Source organism: Malaclemys terrapin, chromosome 4 (genome assembly GCF_027887155.1).
Source record: "Malaclemys terrapin pileata isolate rMalTer1 chromosome 4, rMalTer1.hap1, whole genome shotgun sequence".
NCBI lineage: Eukaryota > Metazoa > Chordata > Testudines > Emydidae > Malaclemys > Malaclemys terrapin.
Window position 1 is genome coordinate 141,264,390 of NC_071508.1, and position 18,041 is coordinate 141,282,430.

At 43.9% G+C, this 18,041-nt stretch overlaps 1 protein-coding gene across 2 annotated transcripts in view; it reads right to left on the bottom strand.

Annotated features, from left to right (window-relative positions):
* Positions 1–18,041, bottom strand: part of DAAM1 (dishevelled associated activator of morphogenesis 1) — a 183,002-nt gene that overhangs the window by 87,353 nt on the left and 77,608 nt on the right. For both annotated transcript variants that reach the window (XM_054026064.1, XM_054026065.1), the window contains exon 3: positions 3,586–3,675. In XM_054026064.1, the coding sequence (XP_053882039.1) occupies positions 3,586–3,675 (90 nt within the window). The remainder of the gene's footprint in view (positions 1–3,585; positions 3,676–18,041) is intronic.

An 18,041-nucleotide genomic window follows, 5' to 3' on the forward strand; every position in this document is an offset into this window, starting at 1 on the left:
GACACGAGCTCGCCACCTCACAAGATTTAATCCTTTCAGGGGCCTTCTCTATAAAGCATTGTCCAAAAGTGTGGGTGGGGGGGAAAACATGTTTGGGTGCATCGCTGAGCCCTGGAAGCCACCACTGGAGGGGAGTCTTATGTAAGAAGTAGTAGAACTTGTCTCCCTAACAAAAAGAAGTTATGAGGGACGCATGGACACTCATTTTGAACCCACTAGCATCATGGGCTCAAAAATGGCTAAGACTGTACCCTGCTTAGAGGAGACCACCCACAACAAAGGGGTGTAGCAGAATTCCTGCCCAGATGGTTTAAATCCTAGGTGCCTTAGAAACACCAGACACACGGTATGAGCTACAAGTAGACCACTATCTTATATCTGATCAGACCCGTCTCTCTCTCAGCACATCTGAACTCTGGCAGCTCTCCTCAGTTTAAAATTACAGGGAGGGGAGGGTCCGTGGGAGGAGAGAGGAAAAGGTTAGTGAGCTCTGTTGTAAATCCAAAACTCCTCAGGGTGAACCCATCCCTAGATTTGACTTGCCGCACCCATTACTGACCTAGCACTTTAAAGCCCTGTCAGTACAAAGTACAAGAGGATAACTGGGGAGGAGGGGTCGGAGAGAAGAAGAGAGATTCACCATCTAACCCAGGGGTGGGCAAGTTTTTTGGCCCGAGGGCCACATTGGGGTTGCAAAACTGTATGGAAGGCCAGGTAGGGAAGGCTGTGCCTCCCCAAACAGCCTGCCCCCCCCCCCCATCCGACCCCTCCCAGTTCCCACTCCCTGACTGCCCCCTCAGAACCCCCGACCCATCCAACCCCCTCCCACTCCTTGTCTCCTGACTGCCCCAACCCCTATCCACACCCCCACACCCTAACAGGCCCCCCCATGCTTATCCAACCCTCCGTTCCCCATCCCCTGACCATAACCCCGCCCCCCCTCCCAGAACCTCCGCCCATCCAACCACCCCCTGCTCCTTGTCCCCCCCAGACCCTTCTCCCCTTATCCAACACCCTGGCCCCAGCCCCCTTACCATGCTGCTCAGAGCAGCATGTTTGGCCGCCACGCTGCCCGGCCAGAGCCAGACATGCTGCCGCACTGCCCTGCAGGAGCTCGCAGCCCCACCGCCCAGAGCGCTGCCCACGCAGCGGCATAGCTACGGGGGAAAGGGGACAGCAGGGGAGGGGCTGGGGGTGAACCTCCCCGGCCGGGAGCTCAAGGGCCGGGCAGGATGGTCCTGCGGGCTGGATGTGGCCCGCGGGCCGTAGTTTGCCCTCCTCTGACCTAACCAGTGTGAGGAATGAGTTAATGTACTGAATAAATCATGGGCCACCAGAACATTAGGCTAACGAACACGAGTAGGACGAGAAGATGGCAGTTGGGAAGAAAAGGGGGAAAGTTTTTTTTAAAATGCCTTAGTCGATGTTAATAGTTTTAGTGGCATCATTTCAAGGGCATGAAGTTGTCTTTTCCCTTCCCCTCCCAATGCCACGATTAATGGCAACTGTGGTGGGGAGTGATCAGGTCAATAGAAGAGCTATTTAAGTGATGGCGCTATATTTTGTAACATCACTTCAAAGCCAGCCTCCTCCCTTCTCAGTTTTATAAGTTGTTCAGTTGTTAGAAGACACAATAGCATTATTATTGAAAACAAAACAGCTCTTTGACTGCCCTTACCCTGCAATGCTGGTTACCTGGAGCAGCTACATTAGAAATATAGCTGTATCTCACTTATACTTCATTTTCTAACAGGAAATTTAATAGCACTGGCAGATGTGCTCATGCCACTAGTGTGTAAATTTGAACTTTGCATTTGTGTGCCCATTAGGAGGGCATCAAGATTTCACTCCATCAGACGTGGAAAATGCAGCCAGTGCCGTATCGTATCTGGATTCTATTGTGCCCACAGGCCAATTAACAAGTTTCAGCCAATTTCTTTATTAATGAATTGGTGATTTAATGACAGTCTTGGTCTTTTATCAGAGTCACTTTATTTTAATTCTGTAGAACCCTATTGGCTTTATCCCTTTTTAGTTCTAGAAGATTTCAGTGTAAGATATGCGGGGGCCATCAATCACCTGGAAGATGACAAACTTCATATTGAAAGCAGTCAAGTATACAATTTATATTCAGTCTTGTTTGGACTATACCTTACCATCTCACCCTTTATGCCCTATAAAAACTTCCCACCCACCTACTGTACAGCGGATTTTTCCAGGTCTTCCCTAATGCAGTCAGTGTTTACTTCAACATTTTTTGGAGAAAGGGAGATCGTTCTCTGTCTCGTAACACAAGACCAAGGGGACATTCAATTAAATTAAAAGGTGGCAAATTCAAAACTGATGGAAAAAACACTTTCACACAATGTGTAATTAGACTGTGGAACTCACTGACACTGGAAGTCATTGAGTCCAAGAACAAGATTCTAAAAAGAGACTAATTATTTTTGATAGCCATATGAATAGCCAATGACAGCAAAACTTTGAAAGGAATATTAAACCTCAGACTTCGGGGCTTAAGCCAGTCGCTAACAAGAAACCTGAAAGAGACCTAGCCTCAGGGGCATATTAACCACATTAGCCTACTGGGGGGTTCCTACACTGCCCTCCAAAGCATCCGGTGATGGCCACTGCCAGAGACCGGATACTAGACTAGATGAACCTCAGGTCTGATCCAGTCTGGAATTCCTATATTTCAGAGAATGAAAATGGAAAGCTATTTCAACAGAGCCTGCCATCGTGAAAAATCAGGACTGGATTCTTGGGACCACCCTCTGATGGCTGGTGGAGCTGCAGATCACAACAGCAGTGCAAAGGGGTGTGGGGGAGAGTACAACTGTTGTGTGCATAATTCAGCAGAAACTCTTCTAGCCAAGAGCAAGAGACTTCAACACTGTAAAGTTTCCGCCCCACTCCTGCCTGGCTAGAAAGATGTTTGTGACAGTTTCAAGACCTTGGAGGAATGTATTCTAGGGAAGGGAGGAAACAATCTGATCCTCCCTTGGGGGAGGGATAGCTCAGTGGTTTGAGCATTGGCCTGCTAAACCCAGGGTTGAGAGTTCAATCCTTGAGGGGATCACTTAGGGATCGGGGCAAAAATCTGTCTGGGAATTGGGCCTGCTTTGAGCAGGGGGTTGGACTAGATGACCTTCTAAAGTCCCTTCCAACCCTGATATTCTACAATTCTCATCAGGGGGAGGGGAAGGGGAGTGAGATCTATATTTAATTGGGGGAAGGGCAGGGGGTCAAACATCCTTTACACTGAAGTCTTCTAGAACTTAAAAGGGATAAAAAACCATTAGAGTCCTACAGAAATAGATCAGAGTTTTGTAGAAGTTACTCTAAAAATACTAAAGAATTTAGCAGGCAGGAAGATGCTTTCTATATATTTTTTTCCTGAGACATTCTCTAGTACTCCATAGAACAGATGCATTCTTATTCAACCCTACGGGATGATTCAACAAGCCCTATAGAAATGTTACTGCTTTCTAATAAATTTTAGAGAACTTTTCCAGAAAATAAGGAATATAGAAGACAAACCCACATCCATTTCTCTCTCTCTCTCACAGAACCAAAGTCTCTTACTTTTTTCTTACTGCAGTAGATCTGCCATTTCTTTTCTGCCGGAAGTGCAAACATGGCTTCTCGGTGTTTGTCTGTGAGGTCAAGTTCATCCTGGGGGGAAAAAAAAAAAAAAAAACACAAAACACACAGAATTTTAAATCACAAATAAATAAAATAAATAAAAATCAGGTAGGTAATGTAAGTCAATGGAGAGCTACAACATAGTATAATGACTGCCACAACCTCCCTCCCTCCCAAAGACTATTGATTTGTCAGGATCAATAATGATAATTATCTTTATTATTCATGACCTCTGTCTGACTTTGGCATCACAGCTGGATTCCAGGAGCAAGTAGGATGTAAATCTCTTTGCACAGTTCCTTCTGGAAAACACCTTTATTACATTTAGAAAGACATGCATTTTACCAAGTACACCCATCTAAGCAAGAGTTGGACCCAAACTTCCTATATATTACAGCAGGCTGAAAGGAACTGTACAGAACGGAGAGTTAAAGCTCCATATGAAGTAATATGTCTAAGACAAGCATGATGCAGAATGGGTAACTAGGACCTTCCCAGCCAACTTGAATAATCACTTCTACTCTGCGTATCCTCATGGAAGCAGACTACTCCAATCATCCACATTCTTATTATTTGTATGACAGCAGTACCTAGAAGGCCCAACCAAGATTGCTGCCCCACTGTGTTAGGTGCGGTACAAACACATAGCAAGAGCCAGCATCAATCTCAAAGACCTTACAGTCTTAACACAGGACCAGCAAATTGCTGGAGAAAGGAACTGGTGGTATCCCCATTTTACAGATGGGGAACTGATACACAGCAAAGGTAAGTGACTTGCCCAAGGTCACACAGAAAGGCTGTGGTAGGGGCAGGAATTGAACCCAAAACTCCAGAGTTCATTCCAGTGCCCAGAGGTCGTATGAGTATGGCTGTACAAGGGATGCGAGAATGCACTTCAATAATCTACCAGATTTGCTGCAGAAGTCTCCTGTATCTCACCTCTCTGTCTACGCTGCTTTGCAACTGGAAGACCTATGGAGCTCAAGGCAGACCATGGTTGTGACTTGAAAAAGAACACGGTATCATCCTGAAACTAGTACCTGAGTTCAGCGTGCCACAGAAAAAAAAGAGTCCTCCCTCATGCCCAACTCCATTGGCAAGAACTGGAAATATAAGCTGTATTTTTATCATTAATAAATTCATGAAGAGACGCTCCACTGCCCTAGAGTTCCCGTTGTGCTAAGACCGCCATTAGGTTGGCCACATTTTTTGCTTATGGAGAAACCATCTATTTTTACTTTCAAGTCTCGTTAAGAAACATGCCAGTCATCAGGAGACTAGAACAGTCTCACAGCATCATGGTCTCCGGCAGCTAGACATATGTCAAGGCTTTTATCGGGAAATTAAATAAATCAGTGTCCAGGCAGAGCAGAAAGGTGTTTTTCCAAAGTGAACACCGATCCTAGGGATGTGCATTTTCATCAGAGAATCTGACACAGCCTAAAATCTTGTTGTGTGATGGATGTTTTGGTGCTGTAGTTAGACATTTTGACCATCCACATTACAAATGGCCCCAGGAACAGACCAGTGCGTGCATCAACCTCAGGATCTGAGACACAAGCTCTGCGGCTTTTTTAGCGTACAAGAGTTTGTCTAGCTGAATTTTAATTTTTATTAATAAAATTATTTGTGTTTTGGTAAGGTGGCAGCCTCCAGGGGCCCATTCAGGGATCGTGGCCCCACTGTCCTGAGCACAGTGCAAACAGAACAAAAATAATGGTCCCCGCCTCAAAGAATTTACAAGCCATGCAGCTAGGGTTGCCAATTTTGGTTGGACGTATTCCTGGAGCTTTCATCACATGACCATCTTTAATTAAAGATTAACCTTTAATTCCTAGAGATTCCAGGACAAACCTGGAGGGCTGGCAGCCCTACATGCAGCACTCCAGCTGGTATAATCCAGGCACACATTCCATTCAGTATAATCAAGGATATAGGGAAGTAAGTCTACGTCTTGTAAAACAAAACCCAAAAACTATGGCCATCCATGCACAAAGCACACCAGTTCATATTACAAGTCACCCTGTACAGAGGCATGTACCCTGGCTTTTTTTATTACAGTAAAAAGGAAACTAAGTTTTAAAAACTGATGCTTTCCCATTGCACACGTCCTTTGGTGGAAGCTATTGTGCATCACAATGCTATTCACTTCTTACAGTACACTTCTAAAAAAAGCAACAGAGGGTCCTGTGGTACCTTTAAGACTAACAGAAGTATTGGGAGCATAAGCTTTCGTCAGTAAAAACCTCGCATCTTCAGATGCAAGTAATGGAAATCCGATTTCCATTACTTGCATCTGAAGATGCGAGGTTTTTACCGACGAAAGCTTATGCTCCCAATACTTCTGTTAGTCTTAAAGGTACCACAGGACCCTCTGTTGCTTTTTACAGATTCAGACTAACACGGCTACCCCTCTGATACAGTACACTTCTAGTGGGTAGAAGGGGGGGGGTGGAATAGTCAAAAATGAGCTGGACACAAGTTTATCTAAAAATCTATTGCACATATTTGATTTCACTTCCCAAGGACATTAGTTCAGCTCAGAACAGGTATCCTGGAACATTTTCCAATTACACACCCATTGAGGAGCTTTAAGTCTTACATTTATTGATCATGTGTTCAAATCCATGCGCAAACTGACTTTGCTAGTACGTGCAAGAAGATTTCCAATAAAGTTCTGGATTTCTAGAAGCCCCGATTACTACAGCAATCATTACAGTTAAAAAAAAATCTATTAATCAAAATAAGTTGATAAGGGAAAGAGAAAGGAATACAAATCCAAGCACAAAAGGGCAAAAAAAAAAAAAAAAACCCACCTCCCATCTTTTTTCAACCACACACAATCGACAAGCCCTGCATTAGGGCATGATCCAGCATCCACTGAAATCGGTGACGATGTTATGGCTAAGGAAAGGACTGGGACTTGAGAAATCAAGGCTCAATATTTGACTCTGCAACAGGCTTCCCTCTATAACCTGCGTCACCTCACAATCTCAATGCCTCAGCACCTCATCTGTAAAATAGAGTTAATACTTCCTCTCTCTCATCCTTTGTCTGTTTTGTTTATTTAGACTGTAAAGCTCTTTGGAAAAAGTGACAGCCTCTTACTATGTGTGTGTGTGTAATGCACAGCACAATGGGGCATTGATCTCAGATGGGGCCTCTACACACGGATATAATAAATGTTATGAAAATGGTTGCACAGGTCTAACCAATAGCTCAGCATGGGAGACTGTTTTTAAAGTTACAACTCCCATGAGGTATGCTTTGTAGACTGCCATTGCTTTATATTTTAAAGTTAGACTCAATAATATTTACCACATTGTAAACAACTTGTGCAGAAGTCAAGATTTTTTTACCTAAGTGGAAATAGAGATTAAGGCAAAGATAGAACTGGGTGAAGAATGGATGTTTTGGGTTCCCGAGCAATTCTGAAAATTTAAAGAAAAAAAAAAGTTTTGTTTCAGGGGGTTGAACCAAACCAAAAAAAACAAACTTTTCCAAAAGTTTTCAGTAATCGAAAAATGTCAAGTTCGGTTGAAACTTTTCATTTTGAGCCAACTTGAAAAAATGTGTTTTGAGTTTAGGCATTTTGACAAAAACAAAGGAGGATCAGTCTGACAAAACGGCCAGAGGAAAAGAAGGTGGTCGTGGTGGTGAGAGTAGAACACACGGTGGGTGAGTAGACTATAGATTTTTTGATACATTTGCAAGTTGTAAACATTTATTTATCCTTAACACGGTACGTTTCACTGTATTCAACTTCCAGCGTTTAACTGTAGAACACAGCACTGCGTTACTCAGAAACACCTACGCCATGACATCCTACATTGTACTTGAAAGAGGCATGTTTAAGTCAATAACATGTGGCAACAAATGAACGTGAAATTCCCCAGAATCAGTGACTAATGAGTGTTATGGTCAGCAATAACAGAAATGGAAAAGCGAAGGCCTGATTCTTCACAGTAGTTTAGATCCATGAAAACTAGGCTGTACTGTGTGTGTAAGGCCACTTCTGGCTTTTGGGATTTTATGCACTCCCACAGAGGATTTGTATCCCAGGAAAGCGTCATGGTATTCTGCGCCATGGACACTCAAAATGAAGCAGCCACGGATTGTCCTTCAAACCCACAATCTCTTTGAAACTGGGGGTAGGAAGAGGAATTCTATTTCAAGTTTTTGAAGCCAACAGTTCAACTCTCAATTTACAAGGTTCACTTGCAACTCTGCCGCAGAGCCAGAACAGCGCATAGTTGCAGTGTGCAACCTCAAATTCCTGTGTAGATCCAATTAACAAGCATGCACTGAATCATTCGACACCGGGAGAGTCCAGTCGACAATTGACTTTGTAGCGCATTTGCCATTTGTGCTCTCATTCTTAAATCGGGTGAATCTAGTCCCCGTCTCAGTGATAGAAGGAGAACACAGGCTAGTCTGGCATAGTAGAGGCTGGATTCTTCACTCACACACACACACACACACACACCCCTACCTCCTTCCATTGCACTTCAGCCCTGTCCTCCACCAGCCTCGCCATTCCACTCTTGGCACACTCACGCAGAAAGATTTGCCATTTTAAATATTCCATTTCCATTACAACTAAGGCACGTAAAATAACAGAACACAGTCTGCTACTAAAAGGAAGTCTCTACCCAGAGTGTTTTTACTGGAAACCGATATGCTACTTTCAAATATTTATCCCATACAGTTAAACTATTAACCTTTAGATGGGGAAACCCATTTCCACGTCCAAACTCTATTTGAAGAGGAGTTTGAAAACACATTGGGCATTTAATTCAAAAGGCTTCATAGGTTGCTTCTGGTAGGTACAACATAGCAACGTAACGATTTGCTTTGCTAATGTTTCAAGGCATTTCACTGGAAGCAACTGTGGCTGCTCTGAGGTCTCTCCCGTAAGCACAAGTAGTGCAAGCTGCTAATATTCAGTTTTTCTTTCAAAGTTAGTTTTTAAACCAGGTGGGTTTTAAGCTCGTTACTTTAAATGGTGAACTGCGTAGCAAAGAGCGTTGGGAAGCACTGCTGTGTGTTTAGTGTAGTTTCCTTTCTGGGAGAGAAAGCGGCAAATTTTAAAGCGTGGTGTGAATACTGTGTCTGGAGTAATAGCACTGAAAGGTTCAGAAGCAAACGAGAACGTAAGAGCTAGAGTGAGCAAGGAGGGTAAGCCATGCCAAACAAACAAGAGCACAGCCACAAGAAAGAGGGCTCCGAGCTGGAATGCTCCACAGAACCGGCGGTTACTCAGAAGTGTTTTTGGAAGGGAGCTTGCCAGACACCCATCACAGGTTGTTCTAACGAGGCACAAAATCTGGACCATGCAAGCAAAAAACAAAACAAAAATCAGTTGAAAGAAACCTAGGAAGCAGGAGGTGGGAATGGAAGAAGGTGAGAATGGAAAGACTTGTGCAGAAGTTGGGTTGTGCAAGAACCTACATGGACAACAGAAATTAGATAAGAGAGACCTCTAAATCTAGCAGACAAAGGTATAACAAGATACAATTGCTGGAAATTGAATCTAGACAAATTCAGACTCAAATAAGATGCACTTTTGAACAGTGAGGATAATTAACCAATGGAACAATTTACCAAGAGTTGTGGTGGATTCTCCATCACGGGACATTTTAAAATCAAAATAGGATGTTTTGCTTAAAAAAAAGATGCCTAGTTCAAGCACAAATATTGATTTGAAGCCGGAATTAATACAGGGAAATCCTATGGGCTGTGTTATGCAGGAGGCCAGACTAGACAATCACAATGGTCCTTTAAAATCTACAAAAAGGTTTGAAGGACTTTATCCTTGACGCAGACAGGAGCATAAGCCTCTGGAGGGACCTAAGAAAGGGAAGACATGAGTGAGGTGGCAGGAGATGTTTTTTATGAACCTGGAGGGGAGAGGGACAGAAGCGGTGGGGAGTCACGGTGGTGATCACAGTAGAAGTTGAGATGAGAGATGACATGGGCATGACCAAGGAATTCAGAACATTTTTATTCTTAATTATTTTTGTTATTATCTGCATCATTCCAGGGAAACAGCCAGGACTTAGCAGAGCCGGGATATGTTGGAAAAATGAGGCATCGTCGATGAAAGAAACATTCAACTACTCGAGCAGTAAGAGATCCAAATTCCAACCCTGACTAGTTGGTGTAAAACTCCACTCACCAAGGCTCTGCAGTAGGGAATGGAGTATCATAGAATCTCAGGGTTGGAAGGGACCTCAGGTGGTCATCTACTCCAACCCCCTGCTCAAAGCAGGACCAATCCCCAGACGGATTTTTGCTCAGAAACCTAAATGACCCCCTCAAGGATTGAACTCAACCCTGGGTTTAGCAGGCCAATGCTCAAACCACTGAGCTATCCCTCCTCCTTTTGTACTATCTTAGCCAATAAACTCATTAGCAGATCTTACTGGGAGGGAAGGACACTAATCTAGTAATTTAACCCTTTCCTGAGTTTCATGTATGTCACAATGGAAAGCTTGATATACAACATCTTCTGTATTCAGTAAGCCAACAAATCCCCTCAATCAGTGAAAGTGGCAGGAAGGGAGGAAGTGCTGGGCTTTTACAAAAAACTTAATAAAGTTCAGCCATCACCAATTCACCCAGAGGAAGTTTTAAAGTGAAGTCGCTTGGTAAAAATACGTTTATCACATGGGACTACAGGAATGCCAGCACCGAGGAGCATCCAAATACTCAAGGGGAGATTTTCAAAGGCAAAAAGGGCAGCTAGGCACCTATTTGCTCTTGAATATCTCTGGGAGTTGGGTGCCTTGGAAAATCTCCCCCTCTATTTTATATCCACTGATATTTAATAGCATCCAAGTACATGTCACAACACGATCCTGCCAACCCTTTGGATGGACACCAGGCTGTTGTGATTGGATCCAGCTCCTAAATCGCTCATGTTTCTAAGCCCCTGGGTCTGGAGAGTGACCGATCACTGTTCCTCATTCTGGGTCTCTCAAGCGCACTCCCAGGTGCAGACCCCACAACCAACGCCCTTCTTGGGCAGTGGGACTTTGCGGTCCGGCTGCCTGGACCCTGGAACAAGTGCCACAGCCCTCCCAGTTGCTTAGTCAACTTCCCCAGGGTCCACCTGGCTAGGAGTGCTCTAGTTTTCTAGTTTCACCTTTCAGGGACCACGTGGCAGTAAAACAAGCACACACGGGCTTAGCAATGGAATTTCTTGCTTCCTTTTTCCTCCTAAACAGCACTAGAGCCAGATTGGAGGAAAACAAACTCCTGGCTGCATTCCCCTTGGTGTGACTTTACCACCCCCAGGAGTCCTGGGTCTGACCAGACTTCTTATGCCAGGAGGTTCTTCCAACCTCCTTGGTCATGTTTCACGCCTCTGGCAGTAAAATGGCCTCTTGCTTAGAAAAGCAGCCTCCTTTTAAAACAGTCTGTCACCTTTCTTGCCCATTTATTTGGGGAATTTCCAAGCTCCAGCTCCCCTCCCCTGCCCACCCATCCAACTCTGGTTGGCTTTGGGGTATACATAGTTTGGGATCAAATTCAATAGCCCCTGCTAGGAGCAAACCCATTGTTCCACTAGGGCAGAGCCACTCAACGTTGATCGCCTTTGATTGCTCTGTCACTGCTTCCCAAATGTAGCCTCCCCAGTCGGTGTCTAGTCCCTGCTACAAGAGAGATGCTCTAAATAAACAACGATGGTTACCCTCAAAGTGACATTCAAAAGACAACACGGAACGCACAACTTGACGCAGACCTATTCCCAAACCGTCATAGTGCCAGCCGGAAAAAACTGGGCTATGTCCACGCAAATCAAACTAATCAAAGCTGGCAGCTCCAGTTATCGCATTAAAGAGTCAGTATATGTGCATATCTCCAGGGAAACACCACAGTCCTGTTCTGTTTTGTACAGTGCCTAGCACTATAGGGGCCTGGTCTGTGACTGGGGCTCCTAGGTGCAACTACAACAAGGAGTCTGGTGGCACCTTAAAGACTAACAGATTTATTTGGGCATAAGCTTTCGTGAGTAAAAACCTCACTTCTTCGGATGCAACTGCAATACAAATAAACAACAATCTGCCAGTGTGTGTGGTGTCAAGTTTCAAGTGGCCTATTTACCTCATGGAATTTCTTTTACACCATGGTGAGCACAGCCTACGTTCATTAAATGATTACCAGGTTTGTGCTCCCAAACTCAAGCTCCTTCATCAGTCTGTCTTAACTGGAATTAAGAACGGTTGGATGGTTGCAAAGCAGCCTTTTGAAGTGCAAGCAACAGCACCACTTTCTTTGGTCTGCTGGCAAATACTTGTGAATGGACATTAAACGCTTTTGTAGAAAGAGTCTATGAAGGAACTAAATCCCGTTAGCTTGCCGAGATAAAGAAATGAATTGCAGGTTGGGATGCTGCGTGCACTGCTCTTTGTCACGCTTTAGGTCTGGGTCTACACTGCAGAGTTAGGCTGATGCAAGGCAGCTTGTGTCTACCTAACTATGGAAGAGTCTACACTTAAATTTCGCTGCCACAGATGTAACTCCCTTGCTACGCCGACTTAATTCCACCGAGGTCAATGCAGTGTCGGTGAAGACACTGCATTGCTTATGTCAACTGTTACTGGCTTTCAGGAGCCATCCTACAATGCCCACACTGATAGTACTGTACAATCAATACAAGTGTTCCTGGTTAGGACAGGCACACCGATACAAGAAGCAAAGTGTAGACATGTACAAGCGATGTAATTACTGTGGTGGCTGTATGGCAAAGTACGTTAGGACAACTTAATTTTGCAGTGTATACATGGCCTTAGCCTAGTCTGCCCTATGATGCTGAACAGACACTTGGGTAACTGTGTAGTTTTAAAACACAGTATGTTGAGGAGACTGTTACAAGGAGGGGGGAAATTAATTTATGCAAAATATAGCAGGGCTCAGTTGTCAGTATTTTTTTATAAACTTCTTTAAAAATCAGATGTTTATATTGTGTTTTTTCCTCCACATCCAACAGTAAGCAGCAACCACCGGACCAGTGAATGAGCAGCATTATAAAAAGCAGGTGCAACATATGATTGCAGGATGTAATTACATGGATATCACTAAACACCCCAAGGACTGGGATGAGTCCACAGGGATGAGACACTCAAGCAGATGGATTAGAAGGATGCCAATAATACTAGCTGCTCAGAAACTAGAATTTTTCTTCTTTAAGCGGAGACTCACTTTTAAAAATAGGTAGCAATTTTGAAAACATTTTACATTAACTGGTACAATATGGCAATTTAAAACACACACTGGTTGAAGTCTGCATCTACTTCTTTTCTCGGAGGTCACACCCATGTTTTTGTTTCTTTCCAGTAGTTCTTCTCAGCGGTCATCAAATTTGATATACCCAAGCATGCTGCAGTATGAAGGAAAGTTGCAATCAGCATTTTTTCCTCTGGACCCCACCTAATCCTGTCCTTCCTTTAAGCAAATGCATTGCCTCTTGTTACCTCTTTGCTGATGTCAAATGGAAACTTTTTTCTTGCTGTTTAATTAAACACGCAGTACCCGCAGAGCGCGGATTACTGCACCAACCACTCTGAAAACAGCGTTCCATTGCAAGCTATTGCACCCAAGAGTGAAAACATCCTAGCTGGACTGTGGCAGTGTTATGGGAACATGAGCTCCTCACTTTAAATCCTCTTAATATTTACAGTTACAGGCTCACTTTGAAAACAAAATAAATAGTAACTCTTGTCTTATTGATGATCTGTTACTGTGAAAGACATCTAGTTCTGGAGATCAATACAAATCATAAATCAAATAGACCGTAAGTGTCTCTGGGCAATGACTGCACCTGATGTGTATCCTGTACTGCAGTAAGTAGAGTTGCACTAGAATGACCAGACAGCAAGTGTGAAAAATCAGAACAAGGGGTAGGGGGTAATTGGCACCTATATAAGAAAAAGCCCCAAATATCAGGACTGTCCCTATAGAATCAGGACATCTGGTCACCTCAGTTGGCACTTAAGTGAAGGTTTCAGTCACAGGTGCCTGAATTCAGGCACCTAAGTCTGTATTTATACACCTAGTAAGTGGCCAGGTTTTTACGAGGTGCCAAGAACCCGCAGTGCTGCAGAAGTCAAGGGCGCAGCAAGGACTCAGCACCTCTAAAAAGAAAAAGAAAAAAACAGGCCAGTTTATTAGGTGTATAGATATGGATTTAGATGCCTAATGGGAGGCACCCATGTTCAACTGGTTTTGTACTCATGAATGATTGGTTTTGCAGCAAACTGCTCAAAAATTGCCCAGCGCGATGTGCCCAGCTGTGTACTACCAAAGATACATTGGAGGATCCGGGGAATAATAAAAAAAAGTGTTATTGAAACATCACTGAGATGAACAGCTATGCACGCAGGACTGGATGGATGCAACCAAAGAGGACTTTGCTTATTGTATGCACCTATTGGGGCGGTGCCAGAAGAAGAGGCATCTCCTAATTGGTTTTGGACATTGATATAATGTGAAACTGGGCTCCTTGGATACAAGAGATGGCTATTCTGGGGCGAACAGGAGAGCTTGGTTTTCCACAGCCCTGGACTCCTAAATGTCTACCTCTGCTATGGGGAGATTTCCATTGAAAGAGCCCAGAACTCCTGGTTCTGTTGTTTTTGACACTCCCACCCCGTAGGACAAATGTGATTTTAACTCTCAGACTGTACAAAGCAACGAGACATCCCTGGAGGATGGAATTTCTGGATCTTGTGATTCAGCTCCTTAGTGAGATGTTTAGCACAAGCTGGCAGCAGCTGGCGTTCTAATATGCAAGTTCCCTCTTGCTCAACTAATATTCTTTGTGGCTGTGCTCACATTCTGCTTAATGTCTAGGATATACTCCTGAGCTAACCTTTCCCTTTAAGGCAACTCAATTTGTAAGGCTAGTAAAGATAGGGTATTCCATTTTGGGGTGCTCTGTGGAAGGGGAAGTTTTTGCCCCAATCTTAAAGAAGGGAGTGGCCTAGGGGTCTTTAAGGTCTGTCCACACTTAAAACACTACTGTGGCACAGCTACACCGCTGTAGTACTTCAGTGTAGACACAACCTATGCAGATGGGAGGGATTCGCCCATCGGCGTAGGTAATCCACCTCCCCAAGAGGTGGTAACTAGGTCAACGGGAGAATTCTTCTGTTGACCTAGCTCTATCTACACAGCGACTTAGGTCAGCTTAATGCCGCGACTCAGAAGTGTGGATTTTTCATGCCCCTGACAGATGTAGTTAAAGCAACCTAATTTTCTAGCGTAGACAAGGCCTTAGGGCCAGGGGAATTGAGATTCCCTTTCTTTGCATGGTGCTCTGAAGAAGACTACCTTTGGGGTCAGTGAGAGCGGACTGAACGGCGCGGATATTGGATACACTTACACACAGAAAACGTACAACTTCTGGTTCAACAGAAACTGGTAACTTAACCAACTCTATGGACATGAAGTTGGTATCACAACTCCATCGTGGTATTTCCTATGAATCTGCAAAACAAAAAATCTGGAGGAAAACCAAGAATGATTTCTAGCAAAACTCCTTCCTGATCAGGTTATTCCTGAGCCAGACTACCAGCAAAGCAATACTTATCTCCATTCACTCTCGCCTGTGATCCTTAATAATGCATGAGGAACACAGTACAAAACCAGAGCAGGTCGGAACAGGAATAGCCAGACTAGACCACACCCACGGTCCACCTAGTTTAATCTCCTGTCTCCAACAATGGCCAGCACAGAAGCATTTGTGCTTGAAGAGGGACCTGAACTAAATTAAGAATTAAGGGACATCTACACTGCAGCTGGGAGGTGCAATTCCCAGCTCGGGAAGACATAAATGCACTAGTTTGACTTGAGCTAGAGAGTGTGGAAAATAGCAACGTGGCTGCAGTGGCATGGGTCAGGCTAGCCCGGTGACTACAACCCCATCAGAGATCCTAGGTATGTTTTCAGGCAGCAAACCCAAGTCACCCCCTGTTCCACTGAGGCCACACTGCTCTTTTTACCGCATTAGCTCAGGGAGGAGCTAGCACAGGTACATCTTCCTCAAGATGGAGTCACACCTCCCAGCTGCTGTGTACATGTAGCCTACGAGTGTGATGCCCTAGTGACCAAGCTATCCAGACACACACTGCTTGCACTTCTCTTCTATTGTGTGCAGCATGGAAGGCTCTTCACGGGTAGAATGTGTCACTTTTCCACCTGAGAGCCGTTTTCTCTGAAGCAAAATTTTCCTTGCTATAGCCTTCTACCTGCGACCGGTGTTCACACTGTGTTATACTACGGTCCCGTCACAAAATTACAGGTTTGGAAGAGTGAGGCCCTTACAACTACCAAAACAGCACGCAGGCATTCCTTGGTATAACAGATATTGCAATTGCACAAGCTGTTCAGCTGAGATATAGCTTCGCACTGGATTATTTTATTCCAGTCTGTAGAACATGTGTGGGCAGAAATTTCTCATTTCCTAGATGAGTAGGTGTGTGACTTCTAGATCAGACAGTTACCGATCAAAACATATGATTAAGGGATTACTCGCAATTGAGTAAAACATAAAGGTGGTAGAAACAAGTGTGGGGTTATTACCAAGTGAGTGACAGGCGGAGCAGAGAAAGACAAACAAATATATAGATCATGAATACAGAGCAATCACTAGGTTTTGGAAGGAGAACAAGCAAAACCCAGCTGTCCAAGTGGTTGGTATCTAATAAGCGGGAATTGGGCATCCCACTGAAGTAGTCTTTGCATTGCAGTGTCCTCCTGGAGTGATTTTAAGAAAACACATGAACCGACCATTGATTTTTCCCCACAAGAAGTGAATTTACATTTGAAAGGAAGGCTGGTCTTTTGCTTAAGGACTCAAGAGATCTAGATTCAGTTTCTGGTGCTGCTACAGACCCCCTATGTGACACTGGGCAAATCACTTACTCTCTCTGTGCCTCAGTTTCCCATCTAGAACATAGGAAATATAATCTTTCCTCCCACCTGCCTCTCAGGATGTATATGTGCAGTGCCTAGTTCAATGGAGTCCTGATCTCTGTTTAAGACCATCAGTGCTACCGTAATTCAAGTAGTAACCATCAGAATGCCCCCCATTCCTGTTCCCTTGAGGGAACAACTTAAGTGAGAGGAACCATGGAGAAAGACTTTATAAAAATGGGGAGAACTCTGTTATCCTTGAAGCTATTTTGTGGTCATTTACACACTATTACCAGGACACCAAAGTCAAACCCTCGTTCTGCAAAGAAGCAGTGTCACAGGATTCTCTGATCTCCGTTGTGTCTCCTAACACCCATGTGACTTTTCTCAGGAATAAGTATGCAGCAGACCCAATCACAGGATCCGCTCCACACAAATGGGAGTTGGGCCCATGAGGTCCACAGAATCCAACCCAATGGGGCAAATATTAAACGTCTCATAGCTGCATTTGATTTGTGCAATAAATACATCTCCATTTTTGTGTGTGACATATTTTAAATAATATTAGAATAAAATGGTGTTTTACGTTGGTTCTTCTCAGGCTAAGGGGATCTCAACATCATGAAATTCCTGGTAGTGCAGTGACCACGTGGCTAGGAATAGCACTTATGCCCATAGCATTCGTTTGCACGTAAGCTTTAAATATGAAAGCTTTGCCTTGCCTCTGATACATCAGATGTTGCCTGAATGCCATGGCTTCTTCATGGGCATTTTTCACCTTCTCTTCTAACCAGAAACTAAAAACTAAAAACACCAGAAACCAAAAAGAGCCAAATCATTTACTAGCCAGATCAATTTTACTCACAATCTCAAGTAATAATTAATTTCCTGGTTGCCATTCTTATTAACACATACAGTGTTTGATACATCACCTTCTTCTAATTACTATGTTACTTCTATTAACAATCTTGAGTTCTAAACAGCATTTTGAACGCTTAGTGAAGTTAATGGATTGCTAATGCAGCTTTCAAAAAAACTATTAATTTACAAGCATTAGCATGCCCACTGCTGTACAGACGTTCATGAACATTCAAAGATAAACACCAAATAACTAAGTGCTTAAGGGGCTAGTGGCTGGGAGGGAGGGCTGCCGTTCTCAGAGCCCACAGAGGAAAGCCATGAATTATTGATCTGCTAAAGTTTTACGTACACAGTAATGTTGCAGCTAGCATACTACTTCAAAAAGTGAAGCTTCAACAGTTTCCCCATGAGTAGTTAGTTGCCCTGGGATCAGAGTTTAAAGATACCATGAACAAGTATACAACTAGGCCCTTGGATTCAAAGACTCCATTCTATTCTACATCAGACCACCCTCACCATGATAGCATTTGAATGCCTTCCAGTCATTCATTAAGTGATGTGACTAACATCTGTCCCAGGGGGTTTGTTCCCTCTCTCTCATCCTCGCTATGAAG